Source organism: Varanus komodoensis, unplaced genomic scaffold, assembly GCF_004798865.1.
Source record: "Varanus komodoensis strain SLA01 unplaced genomic scaffold, ASM479886v1 scaffold3, whole genome shotgun sequence".
Lineage (NCBI taxonomy): Eukaryota > Metazoa > Chordata > Lepidosauria > Squamata > Varanidae > Varanus > Varanus komodoensis.
This window is the reverse complement of record NW_025335761.1, coordinates 54,577,891-54,595,600: the sequence shown is the minus strand read 5'-3', so window position 1 is coordinate 54,595,600 and position 17,710 is coordinate 54,577,891. Positions and strand designations below refer to the sequence as shown.

Genomic DNA, 17,710 nt, shown 5'->3' with positions numbered 1-17,710 from the left:
GAATGTCTTAGCAGATTTATAGTTTCATTTGTTCCTTTATATGCTTTGCCTTTATATTTTATGGAGACTTTGTGTGTACCATTTTAGACTCCTTTATGCAGATGTAGTAGAAGACATACTTATCTCTGGAGCAAGGGGGGTGAGTTATATATTGCAACTAAGAGTTGCATATGTGAGCTCAGTACACATACAATTTGTTCTTTTGGGAACTATAGGCATAAAACCCATGCGTGCTAAAAGTGCAGTTCTGTACATATAGAATCATAGAATAATCTAGTTGGAAGGCCATCAGGTCCAATCCCCTGCTACTGCGGGACACTAAGTTACATCATGCCGCTCAGATGACTGTCCAGATGCTTTTTGAATGTCTCTAGTGAGGGAGAGCCCACAGCTCCCCAGGTTCCATTGTCATACTGCTCTGACAGTGAGGAAATTCTTCCTAAGTGTCTAGTCTAAATCTGGTTTCGTTTAACTTAAGTCCATTACATTCTATTGTGAATACAGGAAGTCCCTACATACAAACCTTCAAGTCATGAACTTTCAAAGATGTGAATGTGCTTTTGTGTAGTTGCTGTAAAAATTGAGAGAAACCAGTCCAGCGAAGTGTAACACAGGTCTCACTAACCTAGCGGTAACACCATATGTGGAAGAACCCATCAGACAAACAACGTGAGTACACTTCCACACTGCCATGTTCCCAGAAGTATAACTTCTGGAAGTTTTCTAGTGACATCAGTAGAAGTCCTCCAGTGTCATTCTATTATAATACAGTACTATATAGCTGATTGTGTTAGTTGGGTACCTAGGCTAATTTTGTTGGACTTACCACACATGCTTTCAGAACAGAACTTGTTCATATGTTGGAGACTTCCTGTATCTGTTCACAAGGAAGTGCTATTGATTTCAAAAGAACTTATTCCTAGTTAAATGTATGTAAGATGGAAGCCTTAGATGTACATCCTTATGCGCACAGGGTATATCCATACTGCATTGCTTGAATGGGATGCATATCCCCACACTCATGCAACTAACTGTGAATATGCAAATTGTATGTGACTAGAGTCAGATAGTTCAAGAAAACCAAAACTACAGTAAGGCTGTTCTTAGTAGTAGGTTCACTTCTTGCTTGCTACCATTATGACAAAGAAAGCAGTTGACTATTCTTAGATATATATTAGTTTAGCATAAAGCTAGCTGACCCTCTGTCAGTGATATTAGGTAGAAAATCTTCCAGTGCTTCATTTTCCCATGGAAGAACATCCATTTCACAATTTCATTAAGAAAAATGAATGCACCCTAGTTTGTTGTTGTTATATGCAATCAAATTGTCTCTGACTTATGGTGACCCTATACAACAGGGGTGCTCAAACTTTTTAAACAGGGGGCCAGTTCACTGTCCCTCAGACTGTTGGGGAGGCGGACTATAGTTTGAAAAAAATATGAACGAATTCCTATGCACACTGCACATACCTTATTTGTAGTGAAAAAAAACAGGAAAAACAGTGCAATATTTAAAATGAAGAACAATTTTAATCAACATAAACTTACTATTTCAATGGGACGTATGGGCCTGCTTTTGGCTAATGAGATGGTCAGTGTCCGGTTCTATATTTGTCACTGCTAGTCGTAACAAGTGATGCAAGTGTGCATCAGTTAGTCTGGATCTGGTTGGAGATTTCAGATATTTCATTCAGGAAAAAGTCTGTTCACAGACATAGGTGCTGCCAAAGAGGGTTGCCATTTTGAGTGCATGGTTCCTGAGATTCAGATATGTCTCAGAGGCTAAAGATGCATAGAAATTAGTAAGGCTGCTTGACTTGAATGCGTCTTTCAGAGAATCACAATTCTGTAGTACAGCCAGTTCCATTTGGTAAATCGGATCAACAATTTCAATGTCAACAGAAAATGGGTTCCGGAAATGCTGTATGTCCTGTTCATGGAGATGAAGCTTTTTAAATCTAACTTGAAACTCCTTTTGCAACATTTCCACTGAATCCACACGTATTGTTTGGGAATGCAACTGCTGGTTTTTCTGTCAACAGGTTTTGAGTTGTGGGGAGATGGAAGAAGAAGTTTTCCTCCTTCACTTGTTTAATGAGGAGGTCTAATTTTACTTCAGATGCATTCACATGTGAATGCATATCACTGATGTGCTTCCCTTTTCCTTGAAGTTGCACATATGTCTTTGCATTTGGTTTGTGAAAATGATCTCGGGTTGCAGGACTTAGTGAATATTCAGTGAGTTTCTCTCTTTTTTAAAAACCTGTGGGGTTTTTTTTATTAAAAAATGTTTGCTCCACGTGCTCGGGCTGCAACAAAAGCCCATGATGATGCCGTGCTGCCTGCCGAAAGGGAGAGCATGACACGAGGGGGAGCCATGAGGGTGCACTCACCTTGGTCGAGGCCTTCCTGGCTCCTCGCCACCGCCCCGCTTCTGAGCCAGAGGAAGGTTCCCCTCGCGGGCACTCACCTGGCTCCAGGAGGGGGAGGGGGAGCGGAAGGCCAGAGAGGCAAATGTGGGGCGGCTCCCCCAGCTGGGAGAGGGTTGCGAGGGAGGAGGTAATGGCTGCTTTCTGTGGGAGCATCTCCTGCCTCTCCCTGCTGTGGGGGAAAGAAGCATGGCAGCATCTCGACAGCAGTGGGGGCTTCCCATGAGAAGGCCACGGCAGAGGCGCGGGAGCCATGGCCCCGCTCCCGCTCTACCTTGGCCCATCTGCCCCTGGGCTTGGTGAGGCGGCTGCGGCTTGGCCTGCAGCCCGGGGATGTGGCTCATACAGTTAAAAATACATTTTAAAAGTTATATTTTTCTTACCTTCTATCTTTTTCTTACCTTTTGTCTCTCTCTTCCCACTGCTCTCCTCTCTTCTGTATTCCCATTCCATATTCCTGCACTGTATTCAGAGCCAACACATGCGTGCAATAGGGGGAAGAGCCGGCGCACGCACAGTTGAAGGGAGCTGTTACAATTTGGTGTGTGCGCTGGCTCTCTGCTTGTCTCTGAAACTGAAAGAGTTTCAGAGAACACCTGTGCCAACTCAGAGCTTTCAGACTCGTTTGGAGAAAATGATCTCTGTGGGCCAGGTAAATGACCTGGGTGGGCCGTATCCAGTCCCACAGGCCGTAGTTTGAGGACCCCTTCTATACATGAATAGCCTCCAAAATAACTTTCTCCTGACAGCCCTGCTTTTGTATATTTTTTTATTTTATTTATTTTTCGATTTATATCCTGCCTTTTTCCTACAAAGGGCTCAAGGCAGCTTACATCATTCTCCTCCTCCACCTTATCCCCACAACAACAACCCTGTGAGGTAGGTTGGGCTGAGAGTCTGTGACTGGTCCAAAGTCACCCAGTTGGCTCCATGGCCGAGTGGGGACTCGAACCCAGATCGTCTGAGTCCCAGTCCCATGCTCTTAACCACTACACCACACTGGCTCTCCAAGGTATATCCAAGGTAAGGCTTCATTTATGGAATCAGTCCATCTCATAACTGGTCTTCTTGTTCTGCATTCAACTTTCCTTAGTATGATTGTCTTCTCTAGTGAGTCTTGCCTTTTCAAGATATGCTCAAAGTTTGACAGCTTCAATTTTGTAATTTTCACTTCTAGAGAAAGCTCTAGCTTCATTTAATCTATGACCCACTTGTTCATCTTTCTGTCAGTCCACAGTATTGGCAAAGTTCTCATTCAAACATCATGTTTTGAACACATCAGTTTTCTTCACTGTCAGCCTTCACACCCATACATAGTGATAGGGGATAAAATAGTATGGATGATCTTGGCCTTGATTTCCAGTGAAATGTCTTTACACTTGATGAACATTCCTGGTTCCTTCATTGCTACCTTTCTTAAATCTCAGTCTTCTTCGGAATTCTTGTCTGCAGTCTCCCTTTGAATTGATGGCTGAGATGAGGTATAAAAAATCTTTCCCAGTTTCAGTTTCTTCTTTGTTGACATCAAAGTTCTGGAATTCTTCTGTAGCTATGATATACTTTCTTAATGATCTACTGCAGTCCTGCTTTAGCACTTTCTTCTTTCACTTTCACTAGGAGTTGTTTCAATTCATTGCTGCTTTCTGCTAGTAGTATGGGATTATCTGCATATCTTAATATATCTTCTGCCATTTGTCACACCTCCTGCTTCAGAGCAGCAGAACATTTTACAATGCAAATTAACCTAGTTTTCCAATATAACCTGAAAAATTCTCTATGCAAATGACTCCACAATTGCACCTAGTTTGCACTGGAAAATTTTGTGGAAAAAACATGAGTGCAAGATTTGATAGAAAACCCGCATCACTATTGGTGTATATCATATACTTCACTTTAAAGAGTGGTCAGAAACATTTTCTTGTTTGTCTCATCTGTTGATAAAGTTTGTGTGCCTGCCTAGAATTGTCTTGCTCATATTAAATATAAATGTTTTGTACTTGCAAAACAGCCCTGAATCTTAGCAATAAATTAACACTGTACTCCTACACATGTTTGCTCAAACGTGCCATTAAGGCCTTCCATTTAGGTATGTGTGAGACTGCAACCTAAGTAGAGTTTGTTTGAAAAAATTTTTTGGAACATGTGTAAAATAGGTAGAACTTGACATTAGTTTAAATGAGAGGAATTGTTGTTTAGCCTTTCACTATTTATTAGCCTTATCCTTTGTATAGATCTGTTTTTGAACAAGATGTATAGGCATTGCAAGCCAAAATAATAAAAGGTATCTTAAAGTGCTTCTAAAACATATTTTCAGGGGAGGAGGATAAGCTTCTTAAGGATCTGGAGTGCAGAATGTGGATTGTAACCCCATGGTTATGCAATGTCGCTTAACAAAATAAATATTAAATCATCGTGACTTAATATCACATACTGGGAAAATGTGTCCAAGAATTGAACACAGTTCACAGGGAAGGCATTAACTCCCCTAAGATCTCCTGTAGAGCAGTTCTTTCCTGGACCTGGAGACAATGTCATTTCCTCTTAGTGTAAAGTGGCACTCAGATGTTGTATTGATTTGAAATACATGTGATCAGCTAGACAACTTGCTCTCTTTCAAAAAAAACCAAAACACAAAATAAAGTGTTTGTTTTCCTTCAGAACTTTCCACAAATATTACACCATTGCAGTTTAATATTTCTTGCACCGTTTCCTTGAGTCATGGCAAGAGTTACCATTGCTAGGGTATTTGCTAGGGTAATTTTATTAGGCAGTTCATCTTTTCCATTCTGGGTATCATAGCACCTAATCCTGGAAAGCCTCTGCCTACTATAGAAACGGCTACCAGGCTTCTTACAGGGGATGTGCTTTGGATTTGGTCAAATCCCAAAACAAACCGGAGGTGTTTGGAAAGATTTGACAGATGTCTGAATCGAAGTGACAATCCTTTGCAGCCGACTGAATTTGAAACTTAACCTTCTTAAGTTTTGTTAGCAGTTTGGAGGGACACTGAGACCCAAACTGTGTACCTAGTTCTTCCAAGCTTTTCCATATAAGGAAAATGCCATAGGGTGGGGGAGAAGGCAGGGAGGGAGAAGAAGGGGCAGTGTTTTGTAACCAAAAGCTCTAGCTTTTAATCACAGTGGGTGGTTTGAACAAGGCTGCCTAACCATAGTGGGGGATTTGAACAAGGTTTTCCAGTTCCAGTACTTTAGGGCAGGGAAATCTGAAGTAATAGATTGCGGGCAATGTTTCAGTGCTCCGGTTCTCTTGGAAGAGAGGAGCCAAAAAGTTAGAAGAGCTAGTGTATGTTGTCTGTGGGACTTGGGAGGTTCTAGTAGTGGTTGCTTGGTTGCAAAATATTGAGTGTTCATGTGTGTCTGCTACTGTATGTTCCACATTCATCCCATCCTATTGTCCTTACTTTTACTTTGGTGTCAATTGAGCAGAAAATTAAAAAATCCCCTTTGAATTGTTTTTCATTCATCATAGCTTCCTACCCTTGCAGTATTCATTTTGAAATTTTGCAGATTGGCCTAGGGTCAGCACCTAATTTATGCCATGTTTATCTAAACTTCCAGACTCCTTTCCCAAAATTTGAAGGTGACCCTTCATGAAAAAGGGTGTACCTATCCTTCCAAATCATGGCAGGTTTCTCCACTAGGGTCACTGCTATGTTGTACACTATTTTCCATCAACTGCCTGCACAATAATGGGGAGGAAAGTCCATTTTCTTTTGGAAATCCTCAAACTGTAAAGCAGGGTTGGGTAATTTCATGTAGTCTGGGATCAATTTTTGCACCCTAAACCACCCTACAGGCCCCACTCTTGCCGTCACTTCATATCATTTTGATCCATGGCTGACTATCATTTCCCATTCAATCTCATTCCCTATAGGATTCCATGTTTTGAAAATAAAGCTTTTGACTCAAGAGAGTATTATGAGGTGGCCTGCTTTTGCCTAGTGAGTCTGTGGTTAAGCTGGAGCTTAAATCTGGCCCTTCTAGTTCTGTACTCCTTTGCTACATGCCTATAAGGCCTTGCTGAGTACTATATAAAGGGTTCAGAAAGTACTCTAAAACTAACAAGGAAGTGAGCCTTGTACAAACAAATCTAGTATTTTAGAAGTTAAGGATAGGAATACATGAGTGGGGTATACTTAACTGTGCTTACTTGTAGTTTTCCTTGATCAAGCTGACTTGCCATATTCAATAGTATTTAACTTGAAGTAGAAGCTTCTATTCAAGAAAATCACTTCGAAGAGGATTACCAGTTGCTGGCAAGAGTTTCGGGTATAGTGAATTTTGTCTATAATAAAGGCAATCTTGCAGGATTGGAGCCTCTGTTCCATTCTTTATTGATTCAGGTCATATCAATGAGATTGGTTTCATATTAAAAGCAAGCTGATGCAATTTACTAGTTATTGTGCATGGGAAGATGGTTTGGAGCTGTTTAGAAATAGAAGAACAAACTTATACACTGAACCTGAGTTTTCCGAACCCTCATGTAAATACTTATTACTGTCACTTTATTGTTATCACTGCAGAATGTTAGCATCTTTGAGCATGGATATACACTCTTATGTGCTACAGCAGTTGCTACTAAAAATAGATGCTGCTGTTAAGTACTGTGTTGATTTTATAACTGGTAGCCAAAGCTATTATATACCTGGTATTGTCAAAGCAGGCTAAAACAGCTTTCAGAGAAGGAAGAGGGAAATATTTTTTCTACTTACTGTCATTCAACAATCACTTTACAATTGCCCATAGTTTAAGTGTGCCATTTCCTAAATTGAGGTAGCTGTTACTACTACACATTTGATAAAGAAAACTCCTAAGTAAGCTTACCTAATTAGGTGAAACTTGATCCACCATATCTACTTGCTGTCAGAGCCATGCTCTGTCTTGTTTCATTAGGCGGTCTTAATCATGGCACGTCATTACCTCTTGTATTTATATACCAGCAGACCAGAGAAATATCCATTTAAGTAGATTCTTACACCATAGTCTGTGCACAGAAACTTTTTTAGATTCCAGCTTTCTCCTTCCTTCGCCATTTTACACATGAGGAACACCTTAAGAATGATTTTTGAAAGCATCTTAAACATATCAAAAGAGAATACTTGGCAACTGGGGAGGGGCATGAAGCAGAGAAATTGGAAAATAAGCAATATAATGAAAAGAAAGGTGAGAGTGAAATGATGTAACTCTTGTTTTAGCTGGCTTGCTTTATAGTATTCTTTCATAGGTGTTCCCATTAATTTGCAATTTTGAGACTTAAAGTGAGCAACAGTGCTTCCATCTTTAGAGATTTAAATATTTGTTCTAATACTTTTTTGTATGTATGCTTGTTCTGAAAAGTGGTCTTGCTTGCATATTTATGTTGTGTGTTTGAATTCTTTTAAACGGCTTTATTTCAGAATTTGCTTACAGTTATATCTTTTCTTGAAGATCTTAGTTTGCATGCTACAGAATTATGTTCAGATATTAATAGGAATTATCATAATTTTATGAAAAGGTACTCTTCTCAACATATATTTAGAAACAGAGCGAGTCAGAAGGGGCCTGCCAGGCCATCTAGTCTAACCCCCAGCTCCAGCTCTGCTCATGGTATGCCTACCATGTATGTATATGTTTATAAATATGTCTCCTAAGTAAAACCATTCTGCTAATAAAATGTTTGCATTCAGTTGGATGAGAGTATCTCAGCCTTTTCCTGATCTTCACAAACATAACTTGTTGCTATTTTAACCCTTATTAATATCTGTAAAATATTTTTGGGAAATGCAGTTTCCTAGTGCAGAGGGACCTTCATGTATAACTCAGAAATTGTTGTTTATCTGGAGAATTCAGTAGTAGTCTTAGCAGCTACATGTGAATATAAGTCTTTTCAGATTGTCTTACGGTATTTTACAAATGAGGAATGGCTGAAGAGGCCTCTATTGAGATTTGTGTTTCTTCACAGTTATTTGTAAGTTTCGAAAGCAATGTACAATGTTGCAGTGCATATTTCAAAGGTTGATTCATATAGCTTGACCTTGTGGGAATGATTTGCAAGGTTATGCCTTGGGCTGTTTTTGTTTCCCTGGGTCTTATCAGTGGAATAAAAAAATACATTGTCTAGAATACTTATCAACTTTTTAAAATTTTATGCTATATTAACATGTGACATATTTCAAACTAAAAACTAAACACCCTTAGGATTATTTCACTTTATTGTTATTTTGTGTACTTGTTCCTCATCTGTTGCATGGTATTCGTGATCTTTTTTGCATAGGTTTGTAACCTTGAACCTTTGACCAGGTCTGTACAATAGAACATGATTAATAAGTTACTCTGGTTTGTTACTCTCCCCTGCACGTGCTGGCTCATTTCCCTGCATTTGCTGAGTGTGGGGTTGTTATGATTTCTGAGAGTGGATGGCTGGAGTGGTTAACGAACCACCCAACAATCCTGCAGTCACCCCTGAAACATTGACTCAGAAACGCTCTAAGTGGGGTTTCTCCTTTTGCTTCCCTTGTTTGGGGATGCTGTGGATCAGTGTTTGAGTTGGTTCCTGCTGTACTTTGACGACAGGTAGCTCCCCAGGACATTGCCTGGAAGAGGCTTCCCCACTTTTTTTTTTACCTATGAAAGTACACTCCTCTGCACTTGTACATGTCCAACTATAAAAATAAAATTAAAAAATATCCAGAATGAATACAGCTTTGGGACTGATCATATTAAAAATTTGGTGGCCATCCAATGACAACTGTCCAGTGTGCTGCTTGTGTACCTTGGAAGGGCTGTCACTGAATGTCAAATTGGTCCTTCTGTAGCCCCCCCCCCCCCAAAAAAAAAAAAAATACCGGCTGCAGAACTGTTAGGGAAGCAGTGAGAGAAAAAACTTGGCTTATTATCAGGGTGGAATAGTATCCCATGCAAAGCCACCTGTTATGTATAATCTGTTTTGTGCATATTTTTTGTTTACTGATATTAAATTTTAAAGTCTAGTTTATTCAAACAATATTTACAAATTTAACTTTTTAAGTTGTTAAGTTTAATGATACTTTTATGACCAAACTAAGTTACATGTATCATATATATTCATAAGCCAGTCTTCTCCAGCATTGTATCCTCCAAAGATTTTGGACTACAGCACCCAGCATTACTGACTAGGGCTGCCTGGGGCAGATGGAAGCTGATCTAAAATATCTGGAGACTACCAGTCTGTGGAAGGCTGTCCTAAAACAACAAAAACTTAGATCTGTAAAGAGGAGTTTTTTTAAAAAGTATTGCAACACCCTCCCCCCCATTTAAACTCCCCCCCCCAGAAAATCCTCCCTGTTTTCCACCATGACTTCAGAATTTCTGGAAATTATACACCACTAATCCTACCCACCCTGTGAATCACACAACCTTCTTCCCCTTCTCTGAAACTTACCTGTTGCTGAGATCTGTGTTAGACCTTCATAACTGCAGCAGCATCCTTTGTGCCTGTATCTGTTGGTGCTATGTTACTCATGAATACTGCCATCTTAGGGTCCATAAAAAACCTACTTTTTTCCATGGTACTTGTATCCAGGATTTCACCATGTAGTTCCCATAACTCCTGGAAACTGTATTAAGTTGGTTCACAGGTATTAACATCTCCCATAGGTGATAGGTCTGGGATGCTGCTAAGTTGTAGAACACTGCCTGCCTGCCTGGTAAATGTGGGTGGAAAAAGGAAAGAAGTGCATAAAACCAAGCTCAAAATTTGGCCCAGTTTAGGACTGAATTATTATTCTGCTTATAGAAATAAATGGCACCTGTGTGGAGGTAGTAGTAGGCTTCATAGCCTCTTTGCTGTCCCAGGTATAAGCAGCTTGGGGGTTCTGAACAGTCACTTCCCTCTCACTGCTACCCCCCCAACCCAATCATACTCCTTACCTTAAAATAGCTATTATATGTAGTGAGGTTGTTATATTCTTGAGATTAGGAGCTTAAAATTAAAATGAAAGATGTGCAAGTTCAGAGTAGGTAAGGTAGAACTGCTGCAAATTCATACTGGTAATTTCCATAGCCAGAATAATTGACAAAAGCAAATGTTTCTTTATACATACTTAGTCACAGTGAGAGTATAGACAGGAGTTCTACTAGACAGATTTTTATTAAGTTATAAAATTAGTTATAAGCCTCAACTATGCTGTCCTAACAAATAAGTTTCCACTTTAGAAGCAGTATTTTTCACATGGAGTTGGCTTTCTTTCCATGGAGTCATCTGTGTATGAAGCTGTTTGTCTCACATTTAAATTCTGTAGTACTCTTTGGAATATCTTATCAGTATGGTAGAGAATGAATTCTGCTGTCACTATCACAGATAACAGTAGCTCTTATTTATTTCTCTCTAGCACAAGATCCACAGCTTTTCAGCCACCTAATCTATTGCAGCCCATAAGGGCTTGATAAACCATTATTTTTTCTGCCTACCTAGACCACACAAATAAGAATTGGTAGTCACTAGAGAGGCCACAGTATATGGTTGGTCAGCTATGTTTGACTCAGTGGATAACAAGCTGTGTGAGATTGATCTCAGATAAGCTTTGGTTTCAGAAGGTAGTGACACACCCTGCACTTGGACCTAAAGGCACCCTTTTGTGTGCAGAAAGTCTCTTGTACTCATATTTCCATTTTAGGAAAGAAAAATGACCTAGAAAAATGAATTGAAAACGAATGGTACTTTTCCATTTGTGTGGTTGTACACAGCAATTTGCACAAGACTTTTTCTTCTGGGCAAGGCAAGCCCTCATGTCTGTGTTCCATCCATGAGCGGTTTTCAGCATTGCTTCACTGGATAATGCCTGGAGCAGCTGCTTGCAAGCATGGGCAATTTAAATCCTAGTTGCTGTGTGCACAACAGTCCTTGCTTTCCAGTGAGGAACTGTTTGCATTCCAGCTGATCAAGCTTGTTTTGTACTGGAGAATTTAAAGAATTGTGCTTGCAAGTGGCTGCTGCAAGTGCATTGTAATAGGAAACTTTTTGAGTTTCACGCATGATGGCATGCTTTCCAGTGGGTGTTATGGAACACTCTCTCTGATGAAGTCTACCTGGTGTCAATATTACCTTATTTCTGGCTCCAGGTTAGCAACTTGCTTGAGTCCCATGCAGCTGACACCATATTACACATTTTAATAGGTCCTTGAGTGGACAGGGAATCTCAAGAGAGGCATCATATTCCTATAGATTATAGCTACTCCCCCTCCCTGATGCCCAGGCCAAAGTTGGTACTACAATGCGTAACCAGCTGGGCACAACTGGGAGAGAATTGCATCTCCTGTTTCCTCCACCCAGGTTTCTGTGACACATGCCAGGCTGGCATCCACAAGGGATGAGGGAGATTTTACTTTGAGCTGACTTGGCATTTAGCGACTGTACCACCGAGCCTGAGGACATGCTGAAACAGTTACCTGGAATCATTTGGATAGGAGGAGAACCAGAAGAGGGGCCAGCAGTTAAATACAGTATCTAATATTTCTTCTCCTATGTTGACCTGTAACTCTCCCAACACCATACTTCCCCCTACTCATGATCACACTGATGGGAGTATCCCCAGAGTCTCTGTAGGCCACAATTAAAATAACCAATTTATAAAGTTCTTTATAAAGTTATCTTTATAAAGTTATAATAAGGCCTAATGTTTTTATTAAAGCATAGTAAATAGTAAACCTGAATAGTGAATAGTAAATCTATGTATATGAAAAGATACTTTATACTTGAGACAGTGTTTTCCATTTAAGTAGCAACATCAGGACCAAACAGTTGGCCTTTTCCGTTCTTTGAGCAATGATTTCCAGAATATGAAGAAATCAGAAATGGAGAGCCAGTGTGGTGCAGTGGTTAAGACCATGGGACTGGGACTCGGGCGATCTGGGTTCTAGTCCCCGCTCAGCCATGGAGCCAACTAGGTGACTTTGGGCCAGTCACAGACTCTCAGCCCAACCTACCTCACAGGGTTGTTCTTGTGGGGATAAGATGGAGGAGATGTAAGCTGCCTTGAGCCCTTTGTAGGAAAAAGGCAGGACATAAAAAAAAATTATTAAATAATCTTCTTTTATTATTTTCAGTTCACAGAGACAGTAGGAACCTATACTTACTTTCTCTGCTTTACTCAGACAAACTGAGATCAGGTAGTGGTACAAGTACATGGATATTTATAAACTATGGCTTGAATCCATTGTTCCAAAAAATATTTTCCAATGCTACACAATGTACCCATCCTCTTCTCTCCTTAACAGCCATGTGCATCTTACTAGATCTGCTTCAAATAGTCTCCTAACTCTCCAGAGAAGATTTGAGGGGCATGCGGGGGATGGGGACAGGAAATCCATTTTGTCAGTGGTTTCCCTTCAGCTAGCATAACAACACAATTGGATCTAACCTTGCCAAAAACCACACTGATAGAGGTTCTTCCTCTCTCACCTGTCACCATTAGCCCATTAGCAGCCATTGCAGCAGGCTGTGTACAGGAAATGAGAGTGGGAAGAAAGGACATTCTTTTCTCATCCATTGATACTACTTTTTCTTTGTGCTTCATATATTTTGAAATGGTAAGCTAGGACTCTTCTGTTGTACCTATTGCATTTTTTATGGTTTTACTGATTATATATAAACTGCTTTGGAAGCTTTTTTTGTCTTAGGAGCAGGAGAAAAGTAGATAAGATAACTTAAAAACCCTGTTTGTGAAACTGGTAGGAAATACTTTTCTTCTGTTGACTCTGTTCATCTCAGGGCTGATTCTTTTGTATTTCTAAAGGATTGTTTGGTGAAGTCCTTCCTTTCCTGTTGATTAAAAAAAAATTGGGTAAGGGTAATTTAGCAAATTGTATTTCTCATGCAAATTGAAATCTCTGTCTCTTTAGAAGCTTGATTCTAAATGATGGTGTCTTGTTTTTCAGATGATATTAACTGTGTTCCTCAGCAACAATGAACAGATTTTGACTGAAGTGCCAATTACACCTGAAACAACCTGTCGAGATGTAGTGGAATTTTGCAAAGAACCTGGAGAAGGCAGTTGCCATCTTTCTGAAGTGTGGCGTGGAAATGGTAAAACTATTTCTTGGTCTCCTGAACAAGTTGTTCAGAGCAGGCTGAGAGCAGGCTGCAGGATTGTATATTTTATTCCAAAACAGAATTCCCCCATTATTCTTAATTGCAATTTAAGGGCTATGTTAGCATCAGTGATCCAGGCTAATCTGGCCTTTGACTTAATCAGAATTCTAGACTTATTTTCAAGGTCTTGTCTAAAACTCTAAATAAATGGGGAACCTGATTGACCTTAACTGATTAATGCCAGTGCTTAAATGTCTGTAGGGGAGGAAGCAATAAGATGGGAGAGTAGAGAGTAGTAATTATAGACCAGTGGCCAACATCCCGTTTCTGGGCAAGGTGTTGGAGCGGGTGGTGGCGGGACAACTCTAAGCACTCTTGGATGAAACTGATTATCTGGACCCATTTCAGTCCGGCTTCAGACCCGGGTACAGTACTGAATCTGCCTTGGTCGCCCTGTACGATGACCTGTGCAGGGAGAAGGACAGGGCGAGTGCGTCCCTGTTGGTTCTTCTGGACCTCTCAACGGCTTTTGATACCATCGACCATGGTATCCTTCTGGATAGGCTAGCGGGATTGGGGGTCGGAGGCACTGCTTTGCAGTGTTTCCATTCCTATCTCAATGACTGATTCCAGAAGGTGGTGCTGGGGGACTATGGCTCTGCACCATGGCAGTTATGCCATGAAGTACCGCAGGGGTCCATTTTGTCCCCTTTGCTGTTTAACGTCTACATGAAACCTCTGGGAGAGGTCATCAGGAGGTGTGGGCTGCAGAATCATCAGTACGCTGATGATACCCAGCGCTACCTCTCGTTTTCCACCAATCCAGGTGAGGCAGTGGCTGTGGTGAACCGGTGCCTGGCTGAGGTAATGGGCTGGATGAGGGCCAATAAACTGAAGCTCAATCCAGACAAGATGGAGGTCCTGTTGGTTGGCGGATCGGGCTTCGCTGAGGGTGAATTGAACCTAGTCCTGAATGGGGTTGCACTCCGTCTTAGGGACAAGGTTCGCAGCTTGGGAGTGCTCCTCAACCCAGAGGTTTCACTGGAAGCTCAGGTGACAGCGGTGGCGAGGAGCACTTTCTTTCAGCTTCGGCTGATCCATCAGCTGCACCCCTACCTGGAGTACGACTGCCTGGCAACAGTGACACACGCGTTGGTGACTTCCCGACTTGACTTTTGTAATGTGCTCTACGTGGGGCTACCCTTGAAGATGGTCCGGATACTTCAATTGGTTCAAAATAGAGCTGCCAGGCTGCTGAAGGGGACTGGGCGTTATGTTCACATGACTCCAGTCCTCCGTCAGCTTCACTGGCTTCCCATTGAAGTCCGGGCCCAATTCAAGGTGTTGGTGATGACCTATAAAGCCCTAAACAGCTTGGGTCCTGGTTACCTGAAGGAGCGCTTACATCCATATATGCCCGCCCACCCCCTGAGATCTGCGGGAGAGGCCCTTCTCCGGGAACCCTCCGTGAAGGAAATTAGGAGGGTGAGTACTCGGAGGAGGGCTTTCTCTGCGGTGGCGCCCTATCTATGGAATGTGTTTCCCAGAGAGGTCCGCCTGGCGCAGTCGTTATTTGTTTTTCGGTGCCAGGCGAAGACCTTTTTATTCAAATGTCATTTTAACTGTTAATATTATTTATTTATTTTATTCTTTGGCCAGGGCAACTTAATTTATATTATTTTATTGAAGTTATTTATGTTTGTGAGCCGCCCCGAGGCTTCGGCGAATGGGGCGGCATAGAAATTTTATAAATAAATAAATAATAGAGATGGTTAAAAGTGTTTGTTATTTATTACATCTGTGGCAACCCAGAATGATTGTTAGCAGATTACTTACCTTCCTTGATAAAAGTCAGTGGCTGTGATAGACTGGTATCCAGCATCAAGATGATGGAGTACAGGTGTTTCTGTGCAAAAGTGAGGTATTGACTAGCAAAAAAGATGGGAGACAGGCAAGAGTTCTTATCTTGCTCTACCCATGATGGGGTAATGAGGTCCCTCCTAGTCAGCCTGTGCAACCAAGCACAACCAGTTTTGTCTTCTGGCATACAGCCTGCCCTAACCCAGTGAAGGGGTCTGTCCAGCTGTGGCAGCAGAAAGATAGGCCAGTTCTTAGTTCTGTGCTGGGTGCTCTCAAAAGCACCTCATTTCAGCACACCAGGGTTCTGAGACCCTTCTTATTCCTGGGGAAAAAGCATGCATTGCTCTTTCTGCATGCCATGAGCCTCATATGCCCACAGAACACACATCCTGTTGCCCCTGTAGACAAGAGAAAATGAGAACTGACCAAAGCAGAAGGAGAGAGAAGAGCAAATAGGAAAAGGTCCTTCAGCAACCTCTGAGAAAGAAGAGCGCTGTTTGTGGTGGTCCATGGCAAAAACTGATAAATTTACTCATCAAGATTTCTATATTGGTTTTGAGCTTTAAAAAAGCCCAGTGTAAGTTACTACAACAACAACAGTGTAGCATTCAATTACAACAAAAGCAACTGCCAGTCTTGACTTATCAAAGCTTTTGATCTATTATATTGCACCCTTTCGAGAAACATGAACTAGAAAGGAACATCAGTTAGGTGTGCAATTTGTAGTCAATCATCCTTGGTCAGGGCACAGTAATTAGTAGGTTGATATAATTCTGCAAGACACTGCTTAGTTTAATAGTGTTATTAGTATTTTATATCTTCATCAGTGACTTGGATGAGCTAGTAATAAGCCTGTTTGAGCCAACACAATTGTGATTGTGATTATAATATGATTATAATCCATCACAGGTGAAAAATCTATGTATTGTAGCCTGCCACAGGTTTGCCTTATCAGGCAGCAAAAACAGGAAATGTAATGAGCCCCTAGTGGGCTACTATACTTGGTTGGTGGGTTGTATTGAATTTGGCAGTTCACAAGGTATTCTCCCTGGTGAAGAAAAGCACATTACACAGTGATGTGAAAGGCTTTGACCTGTTAAAGATAGTCCTACTTAGCACTACTAAGACATTATTCTGGTTTAGAAATTTAAGCAATCCATTGTTTGTTAAATTTTTGGTTGTGAGCAGTTGGGAGCAAATGAACCTGCTGGCTCCCAAGTGCTCCCACACTTGCACTGTCAGACAACCCAGGACACATTTCTAGGTTGTGCTTTGTGATAATGAAACTCAGAACACTAGTTGTTGAGGAAGAAGAAACTCAGAAGTTTAACATGTTATTAGTTTTTGGGTTAATGCTGGTTGTCTGTCCATCAAAAAGAAATCAGAGTTCTAGGTTTGGGCATCATGATGAACTATCTACACAGGTGAAAGTTTCTGTGTTTTTAGCAAAGGAGAAACAGTAAGAGCTAGCTCACTTGCTCATTTCTGTGCAGTCACAAATGACCCAGTGGGTTGTTTGATCATGTGAACCAAGAGATGATTTTAAGCACTGCTTTGAGAGGTTCTATAATTTCATTCCTTGAAATTCTTTTCCATGCCCCAAAATTGGAAAAGCAAATATTTGAGAAACTTCAAAATCTAAGAACCAATCTGGTATAGTAGTTAAAAGTGCAGGACAGGGACTTGAAAGGGAAAAAAGTGGGGTATAAGTATTATACATAAATAAAATGTAGGGGTTGTGAGAAGAAGAGGACCAGATCTTCTAAATGGACCCTACTAATGTGATTTGTAAAATGTTAGCAAGTCACAAAGTAAGACAAGTTGCTATATTTATTCTTTTCAGTGCCAGGCTAAACCCTTTTCATTTTCTCAATGTTTTAAGATTTGATTGTTTTAATATGGAGTTTTATTGTTGATTGGAAAATTTTAATTAGGGCACTGTGTTTTATTCTATTTTGTCTTATTTTTAAACCATCTCGAGACCATGGTAAGGGATGGTCTAAGCAAGTTTTAAATAAATAAATAAATAAATAAATAAAATATTTCATTTTGTTTACTTTTGCAAACAAATGCCCAATAAGTTACACTAATATATAACATTTGATTTTTTTTTCTGTATTCAGAACGGCATATTCCCTTTGATCATATGATGTATGACCATCTGCAGAAGTGGGGACCTCGTAGAGAGGAGGTGAAATTTTTTCTTCGGCATGAAGAATCTCCAACAGAAAGTAGCGAACAGGGTGTGTATGCTCTCATTCTTAAAGTTCATTGGTACCGCTTGTTTTCAATTTTGTGTTGCTCATTGTTTTGTAAATTCAAGTAAAATGTGCTAGTATGATGACAGTGTTATA

General features: G+C 40.6%; 1 protein-coding gene across 8 annotated transcripts in view; it reads left to right on the top strand.

Annotated features, from left to right (window-relative positions):
* The window catches only part of PPP1R13B (protein phosphatase 1 regulatory subunit 13B), an 84,798-nt gene that overhangs the window by 10,339 nt on the left and 56,749 nt on the right, over window positions 1-17,710 (top strand). For 4 of the 8 annotated variants that reach the window (XM_044436987.1, XM_044436993.1, XM_044436992.1 and 1 more), the window contains exons 1-3: window positions 7,388-7,612; window positions 13,343-13,490; window positions 17,480-17,599. In XM_044436987.1, coding sequence (XP_044292922.1) covers window positions 7,490-7,612; window positions 13,343-13,490; window positions 17,480-17,599 — 391 coding nt within the window. In that variant the 5' untranslated portion in view covers window positions 7,388-7,489. Of the gene's footprint in view, window positions 1-7,386; window positions 7,613-13,342; window positions 13,491-17,479; window positions 17,600-17,710 lie in introns of those variants that run through there. The other 4 variants (XM_044436989.1, XM_044436990.1, XM_044436994.1 and 1 more) reach the window with 3 other exon arrangements.